This window comes from Miscanthus floridulus, chromosome 1 (assembly GCF_019320115.1).
Source record: "Miscanthus floridulus cultivar M001 chromosome 1, ASM1932011v1, whole genome shotgun sequence".
NCBI classification, from domain to species: Eukaryota; Viridiplantae; Streptophyta; class Magnoliopsida; order Poales; family Poaceae; genus Miscanthus; species Miscanthus floridulus.
This window is the reverse complement of record NC_089580.1, coordinates 151982973-151993515: the sequence shown is the minus strand read 5'-3', so window position 1 is coordinate 151993515 and position 10543 is coordinate 151982973. Positions and strand designations below refer to the sequence as shown.

Below are 10543 nucleotides of genomic sequence, written 5' to 3'. Positions count from 1 at the left end.
TTCGGACTTTGGCACATATTAGATGAACAATTGTAAAACAAGCTATGTGCTGTGCTCCTAAATAATTTAAACCATGTAGATTTGCTCCAAGGATTAAGAATAAAACCGAGCAAGCCTACCATATGATATACCTAGTGGATACAAGACAAAAGATTAAACATGCAAATGCAAACCTAGGCATCAAAAGAAACTAGATGCTCATTAAAATTGTAAGAAATTAAATCTAGCTACCTAACATGGGAAGGGGAATTTGGGTCCATAGTATTCACTAACCCACTTGGCAATTACCTGGTCCATAATGATGCACCCCATGAAATGCACCATACTTTGCCAAGTCTCCAAATTCTTCGAAGTCCATCGGACTTCTTACTTCCCTTTTAGGATCCAAACCTTTTTGGTGCTCTTCATATTAGAAATGATCTCCTTTGGCACCTAAAAACGTTTGACCCCATTATTGGCTTGCTTGTTCACCTTGATGGCCACCACCTTGTCATTTTTTTCTTCTTTAACAAGTATGGTGTGGAGGTCTTCTTGTCCACCTTGTTGGTATAGGTGTTGGAGAGCTTGCTTGTTTGCTTTTTATTTTTCTCTTTCTTCTTAGCTCCTCCCCCATTCTTCACCTTGCACTCATAGGACTTGTGGGCTTCTTTGTGTCATACGTAGCAAACCACGATTTGTTCTTCATCAAGCTTCTTCACTTCCTTGACGGTGTTATCTTGATAAAGTTGAGCTTACTCCGTTTTGCCTTTTACTTAAGTCAAATCCTTGGTAAGGCGAGCCACTTCATACTTGAGTTACTCATTCTCCATTACAACCTCTTGTGTGCATGTATCTATAATAACTTTCTCAACACAAACTTGGTTGCACAAAGGTGAGTCTAAACATAAATCATTGCAAGAAGTAGAAGCATCCTTTTTAGGCATGTCAAAGATAGAACTTTTCCTTTTAGGTGCCTCGGTGGGGGTAGAACCGACGGCTTAAAGATTAGCAACTTTATTAGTTAGCTCATCACAATGTTTGCACATAGTTTCTATTTTAGCAAGTAAATTTTTATAAGCATCTTGTGAGCTAGCTAACTTTTATTTTAATTTTTTATTTTTCTTTACAAGTTGCTCATCATTGATTGTGCATGCATTTGTTGTTGCACTAGCCTCAAGTTGCTCAATTTTAGTAGATAACTCCATATTAAGATTGGCAAAAGTTTCATATTGTTTAAGCAAAGTAGCATAAGCTTGTTGTGAGCTATCTAGTTTTCTTTTAATTTTTCAAGCTTCTTTTGTTGACTAGTGCAAACTTTAGCAAAGTTAAGATTTTCTTGCACAATTTTATCATAAGAAGGTAGCTCATCACCACTATCAATATTATTGTCACTATCACTAGGGATAGGCTTTTTGTTACCTCATGCCATAAGGCACACACGTTAGGTGCTTGATGATGGGTGCTTGTGCCCTCACCTCTTGTGATGGTCTTCTTCTTTACTTGAAGAATCATACCATGACCTTATTGATGTGAGGGCTTTATCCTTGCACGTCTTCTTCTTTGTCTTGGGTGTGGGCTTGTTTGGACAAACTTCCACAAAGTGCCCCAACTCGCCGTATCCATAGCACCCTTTCTTTCTTTGCTCATTTCTTTGATTGGTGAAGATGAAATCTTGAATTTGGATGGGCACACCCTTGACATTGAGCACTTGGATCATCTTCTCCACCTTGTTGATGAGTTTGATTTATTCTTCATCAAGGTCGGAGGTGGAGGAGGAAGATTGATCATCATCACTTGAATCTTCATCATCATCATCCTCATCTTCTTCTTCATCTTCACTTGAGGAGCTTGAGCTTGAGCTTGTCTCAACTTGCTTGCCCTTTATCTTTTTTTCTCACTACATGTGAGAGCTTTGCCTTTGCTTGATGAAGAGGCTTCTTCTTGACCCATCTTGCATGACATTTCAAATGCCACTATCTTGCCAATCACTATAGCCAGGGTCATCATCTTCTTCTTCATCTTTACTTGAGGAGCTTGAGCTTGAGCTTGTCTCAACTTGCTTGCCCTTCATCTTCTTTTTTCTCACTACATGTAAGAGCTTTGCCTTTGCTTGATGAAGAGGCTTCTTCTTGACCCATCTTGCATAACATTTTAAATGCCACTATCTTGCTAATCACTATAGCCAGGGTCATGGTGCTCAAGTCCTCCATGTTGTGAAGGATGATGATGATGCTTGCATATTTCTTTTATGGTAGCACGGAGATGATCTTCATCATGATGTCCGCATTATCTAGCTTTGTTAATCATATTGAATGGAGCTCATTGATAATTAGATTCAAACGAGAATACATATCATGAACAAGCTCATCATCATTTATTTTAAAGGAATCATAATTTTGTTTAGCTAAACAATGTTTTTATTCACGGACATTAGTTGTGCCGTCATGGAGCTCTTGGAGTTTTAATCAAATTTCATGTGCCGTATTTAAAGTGAACACTTGGTTAAACACATCCATGCTAAAAGATTTAAACAAGTAATTTTTAGCTCAGCATTGAAATGAGTTTTTTTCACTCTTTGTGGGTTTATCGGGATTCTTAATGAGTTTCATCCAGTCATGAGTGACTCTCCAAACACCCAAATCTACCACTTCAAGGTAACAAGCCATTCTAGCTTTATAGTAGAGAAAGTTAGTGCCATCAAAGTGCTGAGGCCTAGAGGTATCCATCCCAACCACTCTAAAATAGCGTCAGCTCAACAGCGGTGAAGCCAAAGGTCCAAATTGAGCCAATCGGCTCTGATACCAATTGAAGGGAGACTGTGACGCCTAAGAGGGGGGGGTGAATTAGGCAACTTAAAAGTCTAACTCTAAACTATGGTCTCTTTTTCTATTTTTAGCAAAACCTATGCAAAAGATAAACTATCTAAATGTGTAACTGCGGTTTTGCTAGTGTGTTGTTATCTCTACCGCAAAAGGAGTTATGCAAATAATGTAAATGCGGAAGCTAAAGAGTAAGGTAGAGATATGTAAACTTCCATCGACGACTCTGGTATTTTTACCGAGGTATCGAGAAGCGTGCAAGCTTCCCCTAGTCCTCGTTGGAGCCCCTCGCAAGGAATCCCTCGCAAGGGCCAAGCTCCCGGTCGGGTAACTCCGTGGATAGCCTCGGGCCTTCCACACGCGCAAGTGGGTCTCCGGTGTGCCTTCCGGCAAGCCTCTTCCGGACCGCTTTCCACCGTCTTCACTATCAAGCTTCCAGTCGAACCGCCGCGGACCTTGTTCCCTTTGGTACACGGTGGCGGCCACACCACAAATACGGTTGGTGTGATCTCGTAAGACTATAAGCCCCTCCGATGTACAACAATGGTGCGCGCAAGCACCAAGTGGTAAGAGATATGCAAACCTCACTAAACACTAGGCCTAAACCTAGAGCAAACGCATAAGCGTTGGTCTAATCAACCTAAACACTTTGCAAAGCACCTACGCTAATCACCTAATGAATCACTAAGCACTATGCAAGTGGATATCACTAAAATGGTGTATCAACACCCTTGGTATGTTTTCTTAGCTCCACACCACTCAAATGGCAGGTTGGGGGTCTATTTATAAGCATCACTGAGAAAGTAGTCATTGGGGATGAAACCCAGCTTTCAGCTACTGACCGGACGCTGATCACGTCCTGACCGAACGCGTTCGGTCGTCCCGACCGTTGGAGAGCACGCGTTGAACGGACTCCGCTCAGAGTCCGGTCATCATCGACCGGACGCGTTCGGTCGCACTGGCACCGCTCTAGAACCTCTCTTGACTCGATCGGACACTATAGTTCCTGCGTCCGATCGATCATCCGCCAGTGTCTGGTCACTCACAATGGTCACTTGGTCTTCGGCGTGATCAACTAATCGGACGCTGATGGCGTCCGGTCACATGTCACTGGATGCGTCCGGACGCAACTGCGCCGCTCTGGAACCTCTCTAGAAACGATCGGACGCTGCACTTCGTGCGTCCGGTCGTCCAGTGTCGTTGTGTCTGGTCACGCTGAAAACATTGCCGTGACGATGGATAGTGTCACTGGTGCGTCCGATCACCGCTTCGCTCAGCGTCCGGTCACCTCTGCCTGGCTCGTTTCTTCGCGATCTTGTGTCCGGCTTGGTTCGAATCTTTGTGCTTGGACTTTGCTTGACCTTGTATGTCTTCTTTGCATCTTCACATGCCTTTCTTGAGGTATTGATCATCGGATCATCACGTCTCCTTCGTCCAAGTCACGTTTTGCATCCTATTGAACTACAAAACAATTACTTGCAAATCCATTAGTCCAATTTGGTTGTGTTGGTCATCAAACACCAAAATCCAAAGTAAATAGGCCTATGGTCTATTTTCGTTACACTGGGAAAGGTGTTTCCATCAACTTTAAGGGAGATATTATGTCTAGTATGCCCCGGTTCGCCGCTCCCACCACCTTCAGCCCCGTTTCCGTTGGGTGATCCCTCGGATGGAGGGAAGTGATAGATCGACATAGCTACAAGGGCTGTCGTGGATGCACAATGGCCATGGTGTGCCGATGAGTATATGTTGTTTGGTGGTGGCGCTCTTAAATGAACAATGGTCGTTTTATGGGTCGTGTCATGCCTTATTGGCTTGTCTCTTCATTTGTATCTGTATGTGAGTTGTGTTCCTCTTGTTTCTTTGTTGTGCCCGGTGGTATCTTCTACTTGTGTAATCTGTTCTTTGCTCCTTTGTTGTGTCCTGTTGTACTCCTACTTTTTGTAACTCTGTGCTTTGCCACACTTATCATGAGAAGTCTAGGTCAACAATCGCCTACCATAGTTGCCCTCAAAGAAACAGATTCAATTCAGTCCTTATCATTCCTTGTAGGAACACTACATATATCATTTGAGGTTGTCTTTTTGATGTTGAATGGTTCATGATTACCTTAGCCCACTTACCTAGCCCCATGGTACTCGGGGCCCCTCTGTCCAAGTTCAAGCATACAATAACTTCTTTGTGCATATGCCAGATTAATTACCCTAAGAAAGAAGTGAAGGAATGGTTGGGCATTTGTGATGCATGTCGCGTTAGATGTTGAGAGATATAGGACGGGCGGAAGATTTGTGCTTAAGAAAAGAAAGAATAATTTACACTTGTGAAATACTTAATTATGGGTGAATCACACGTGTATATCGGAGCATGTGGGAGACAGATAATGGGTCTGCTTGGTTCAGCTATGAGACGTGGAAAAGCTGTTGTGAGATATGTGTTGTGAAAAAGAGTAAGTTGTTTGGTTAAAACAACTATGAGACATATCCCTTTTCTTTTATCTCCCTTGAAACAGTTGTAAATGTTTATCTATTTTCAGGAAGAGCAGAAAGCTGAAAGGCAAAAGCAGGTCCAAGATGCTCCTAAAACTATACTAATTGAAAACAGTTGCTTTTGGAAAAAGCAGCTTCTGATTGTACCCGTTTACTTGGTGTTCTACCTTTTGACAGCAGGCTGAACTAAACACAACCAAAGTAAATAGAGAAACCTCTAGACAACTTCTCGCTGGCTGCCTCCCCTGGCTAAAAAAAAGTGCAAGGGAGAGCCCGGTAAACCAATTCGATGTATTATGTATTACACATTGAGAAGAAGAAACAAAGAGCTCCATGCTCCTCATATTTCTTTGTGTTAACATTTGCTTTGTGTGTATGCACTGATCAATGGGACAATTCCTCAACAACACTTATGAATCAGCATATATCATCAATTTTTTCATCAACAAAATTTCAGTCAAAAGAACCGCCTCTATCTCACTGTGTGAGCATAACTAATTTCCTGTGTGCCTGCAAGAAGCTGTGGTTCCCGACATGGCGTTGCCAACATCTCAGTTCCACTTTCCACTATATATGTAGGGTTTCTACTCAAAGAGATCAATATCCTGCACGCCTTCTAGCTCCTTCACGCCGCTGGTTAACAGAGCACATCACTTGCAAGTATATAATAACTGTACTTGTAGTATAAAGGAGACAAAAGAACACACCTAGGAACCGTGTTCGTATGTATAACGTGCGTGCAGAGGTAATCTCGCAAATTTAAAGGAAAGGAGTCACAAGAGAAAGGGTTTCCTGTATATGTCGAATGTTTCTGAAGCGCACAGCTGGGGCTCCTGCGAAACCAAAATCCAATGTACGATCAAGCAGGCACCGGAGTCCAGAGCAGCAATATAATGCACGTTTTCGTTTCAGAGTTATTTGTACCTGCGCGCAGCTGAATGTGATGACCCGGCGGAAGAAGGTGCCGATGGGGCCCGGTATGCCGAACTCCCCGCCGTTGTCGCGGATGGTGGCCCTCATCGCCGTCAGCAGGCGGCCGTAGGTGGTGCCCGGCTCCGACTCCACCGCTTTGATGAAGCTGTACGTCATGGCGCCGGTGGAGGCAGACCCCGAGAACGCCTGCACGTACAGTGGACGGACAAGAACATTTGAGCAAGGCTAGTAGTGTTTCTGAGCGCTGTGGTGGCGTTTCTTGTCCATGCAAGCAGTGAGCTTTCGGGTCTCAGACTCTCAGTACTGACCGTGGTGTCCTGCGACGTTTGGCTGTCGCCGCAGCCGCTGATGGAGATGGCGAGGCCGCCGCTGGTGCACTTGGTCTCGCCGGAGGAGAGGCGGGTCTGCTGGTTCTCCCACTGCCAGTACCCGGTCCTGGACAGGCGGCAGAGGTAGGGGAGGTCGAGGATGGTGCCGCTGTGGCAGGTGTCCACGATGGCGTGCAGCTTCACGCCCTTGCCCAGCGGCCGCACGATGGCGGCGTTGATCTCGTCGTCCAGGATGACGCCGCCGCCGCGCGTGTCCTCGAAGTCCACGGGGCACAGCGCCTCGTCGTACCCGTCCGCCTCGTCGCCGTCCCTGTCCAGCTTCTGCACGCCGTGGCCGGAGAAGTGGAACACCAGCGAGTCCCCGGCGCTGGTGCCGTCCACCAGCCACCGCAGCGCGCGCATCAGGTTCGCCCGCGTCGGCACCCGACCAGGGTCCTTGTCCTCCTCTGCAGCCGATGGACAGTTGTTAATGCTAGTAATCATGCCAAGCAAAAAAACTCGAGAAAAGATGAGACGCCAAGACTGTATTATATTTACGCGTGAGCACGAGGATGCAGTCCGCGGGGAAGCCGAAGCGCTCGCGGAGCAGGTAGCTCATGCAGTTGACGTCGTTGACGGCGCCCCTGAGCTCGTACTTGGTGGCGGCGTAGCTGATCCCCACCAGCAGCGCGCGCTTCTTGCAGCCGCGGACACGCGGGAAGCCCCAGCTCGCCGGCGGCCCCTGGAGCGCCGCCCCGGGCCCCGACGGAGCCTGCTGCGGCGGCGTGAAGGCGTTGATGAGGCCCTTGATGAAGCCCACGGCGGCGTGGTGCAGGCCGTGCGGGCGGCGCTCCACGCGCGTGACGGCGTGGCAGAGCCCGCACCGCACGGAGCGCGCCCCGGGGGCCACGGACAGGTACGCGCCGCAGCCGGCGCACCACGTCGTGCGCTGCGCCTGCGACGGCCGCGCGCTCGCCATGCGGCCTGGGCGGCGGCGTCCGATCCCTCGACGGCGCGCGGGCGACGTGTCAGTCACACCAGACGCACGCACACGTGGGAGAGCAGCTACGGGCCTACGACGAGCTAGAGAGCAGCGGATGGCCAAGGCTCAGGTGCGTGACAAGTGCCAGGTGACGGGTAGGGCGTAGCGTAGGTGTCTCATCCTCTCATACACCCAGGTGCTGACTCATGAGGCGACCATTGTTTTTCTAGATAGCTGGCAAACGTATTCGTGGGTTTTCTCCTTCCTTTCGGTTGTGCTGTGCCATGGCTGCTTCTGCTTGCTTTAGTTTATTCGAATTCGATTCGAGGAGACGTGTGGCTGAGGGAGAATAGGATTCACATTCCTCTTGCTTGTGGCGGAGTGACTTAAAGGTTTTGAAATGCATATCGAAGGGGAAAATAGAATTAAAAAATAAGTGGCAAGAAGGAGAAGCAGCAGCTTGTCGAGGTGCACAATCGAAAATGCAGAGAAAACTAAAGATGTATGTAGAAACACAATTGAGAACTAGAAGGCACTAAAAAAAGAACGGAAAACTCAAGAAAAAAGAAGGAAAAAATGCATAAAAAAACTAAAGATGTATGTAGAAAGAGAATGGAGAAGGCACAAAAAAGAGAATAGAAACTGTAGAAAAAAAAAAGAAAGAGAAAGGAGAAGACACAAAAAAGAAAGTAGAAAACTAAAGAAAAAAAAGAATGGGGTGAGAGAGGCTCGAACTCTCGACCTCAGGATCACTCGCTTTAGCTATGAGACCTACGCGCTAGCCAACTGCGCCACCACCCCTCTTGTTATGGTCTGTCGAATTAGATGCAATTTTAGTTTTTAATAATTCGAGGGGATTGGAAAAAAAAAACTTGCGAGGGCCAAAATCTCCCTCAATCCCCGCGGACTGAAGCTAATCGGACAAGCTCTTAAGAAGATTATTATATTTCTTTTAAAAAAACTCTCCTATCATTGGACTCTAGAGCCGATTTGAAGCTAAACGAATAAGCTTATGTTTTTTTTTAAACTCTCCTTTTGTTGGGCTCCTTCCATTTGTAGCCCAACAATGTAATCCAGGTCCAAGGTAGTCTAGGCTGGGCCGAAACTGTGCAACAGTCAAAGGTTGCAATGGCACACAAATGGTTGCGGCTGTTGCGAAAATATAGATGCGAATATAATTGATGTGGATAGAGAGGGGCCGCGGATTTGGCCATCGATCAGGTCCACCACCGACCCTTGTATTTCAAAATAAAATCACTTTCTTCGTTTGACCGTGTATTGGAAAAAATAGAGTAATGTTCCTTGGTCCACCGCTCATCGGATTTGAAACATGAGGGATCAAGTTGAGACTTGAGAAGTATCTTGGTCGCATTCATATATTGACACAATAGTTAAGAGGTTTGGGACTTTTTCTGGATGTGTTCATTTTCCCTATGTGTCTGATAATACTAATGGCGAACTAGAGGTGTCGTGTTGTGTTGGGTAACATGGCTCTTGGCTTATAAATGTGCAGGTGTTGGATGCCCCAAGTAAGCCTGGGCGTTCGGGTTACCCGATTTTTTCAGGTTGGGTAATTCGGGTAATTTAAAATTCGGGTAATAAAAATTGCTACCCGATATTACTCCCGAAAAAACACTACCCGCAAATTCGGGTACCCGATAATTCGGGTTCGGGTTCGGGTATTACCCGATATACCCAAATTTACATAAAACAACCAACTACACTAAATTTCAGTAGCGATCTATACATAATTTCAGCAGCAATTTGTATAGAATTTCAATAGCAATTTGTAGAGAATAATATATTACAGTCACTCATTCAAATAGAGAGAATTATATTCTAATAAAGTGATAAGTTAAATGGTTCAGCTAACAACACATGATAAATACAAAGACAAAAACAAATCTTTGGGTAGTTCGGGTAGTTTGGGTACGGGGGGATATTACCCGAATTACCCAAACTAATTTCGGGTAATCAAAATCGCTATCCGAATTTGGGATCGGGTAACTCGGGTTCGTGTAATTCGGGTCCGGGTTCGGGTAATTCGGGTACGGGTAATGGGTATCGGGTATTTTGCCCAGGCTTAGCCCCAAGGTGATCGCCAGGCTATATGGCACATCAATGTATGCTTTGACTTGTAACTAGAATGACTTAGGAATTAATTTCCCTTACATCTACTTAGTCTTGCTATTGCTATCATAAGAGTACTCTGAGTGTTTATTTATCATTTATATATATTATCTTATCTCTTGATTTACCCATGTTTAGAGTATAAGGTTGGTTGGTTTATTCATCCATCGTAATTATAAGTCATCAATATTTCCTTTGTCAGTCCTTCCCTGTGGTAAAAATATAAATAACGATACCTGAAATACTACTGGATAAAGTGCTACAATGGTATATCTGTGCGCTTACAGAATTCCTCAAATATATATTCTTTCTAAGTCACAATAAACTACCATAAGTATTTCTTAGTGTCATTAGTAGCAGTGATGCTAAGAAATACAAACATTGGGCCTCAAAACCAGGATTGACGAGTGAGAGAACGCCTTGGTCTCTAAATTGTATCACTCAAACAAACAAGCTACTCTAGCAAAACTAACTACAACTAGCAATAGCTACTGAAAAGGCAACTAAAACAAGCTATCACTAGAGCTACTTCTACACTAAGCTAGTCAAGCAACTAACACACAAGACGAGTATATGAATGTAATTGCAAGAGTTGTAGTAAGCAAACCACACGGGCAAGTGAGATGAAAGCGTGGTATTTAATTTTGCGAGAACTGCTTTCCGTTTCAAGTCTAGCAAGATTGTGTGTCGTACCAACCGAAAGTAAACTTTACCAATAGCTAATGAATACACAGCTATATAACAAGTGATACGATCAAAACGAAGTAACCGTCAGACAACATCTGTCGATTTATTTGAGGCATGTGGACCGCTGAACGCCAGGATCGGACACACACATCATTCACGGATATGTTTTCCTGTGTGTTGATCAACCAGAACTCTGTGGATGAGCTAATGATGGAGATG

At 45.1% G+C, this 10543-nt stretch overlaps 1 protein-coding gene and 1 non-coding gene across 3 annotated transcripts; both read right to left on the bottom strand.

Moving 5' to 3' along the window:
- Window positions 1-5680: 5680 nt before the first annotated feature.
- Window positions 5681-7762, bottom strand: LOC136498004 (metacaspase-1-like). Of its 2 annotated transcripts, XR_010769492.1 has the most exons (5): window positions 7084-7762; window positions 6526-6992; window positions 6209-6403; window positions 5992-6117; window positions 5681-5917 (listed from the first exon to the last, which is right to left on the bottom strand). XR_010769492.1 is itself a non-coding variant. In XM_066493929.1 (4 exons), exons 1-4 carry the CDS (start codon window positions 7502-7504, stop codon window positions 6058-6060), a joined length of 1143 nt encoding a protein of 380 aa, XP_066350026.1. In that variant the 5' UTR covers window positions 7505-7762; the 3' UTR covers window positions 5681-6057. The 2 variants fall into 2 exon arrangements, 1 of the variants encoding a protein (XP_066350026.1); XM_066493929.1 differs by having other exon boundaries at window positions 5681-6117.
- A 459-nt stretch (window positions 7763-8221) lies between these two features.
- On the bottom strand, window positions 8222-8308 carry TRNAM-CAU (transfer RNA methionine (anticodon CAU)). Its single transcript is given in 2 exon segments — window positions 8222-8257; window positions 8271-8308. It is a non-coding gene; the product is annotated as a tRNA-Met (tRNA).
- Between the last annotated feature and the right edge of the window lie 2235 nt (window positions 8309-10543).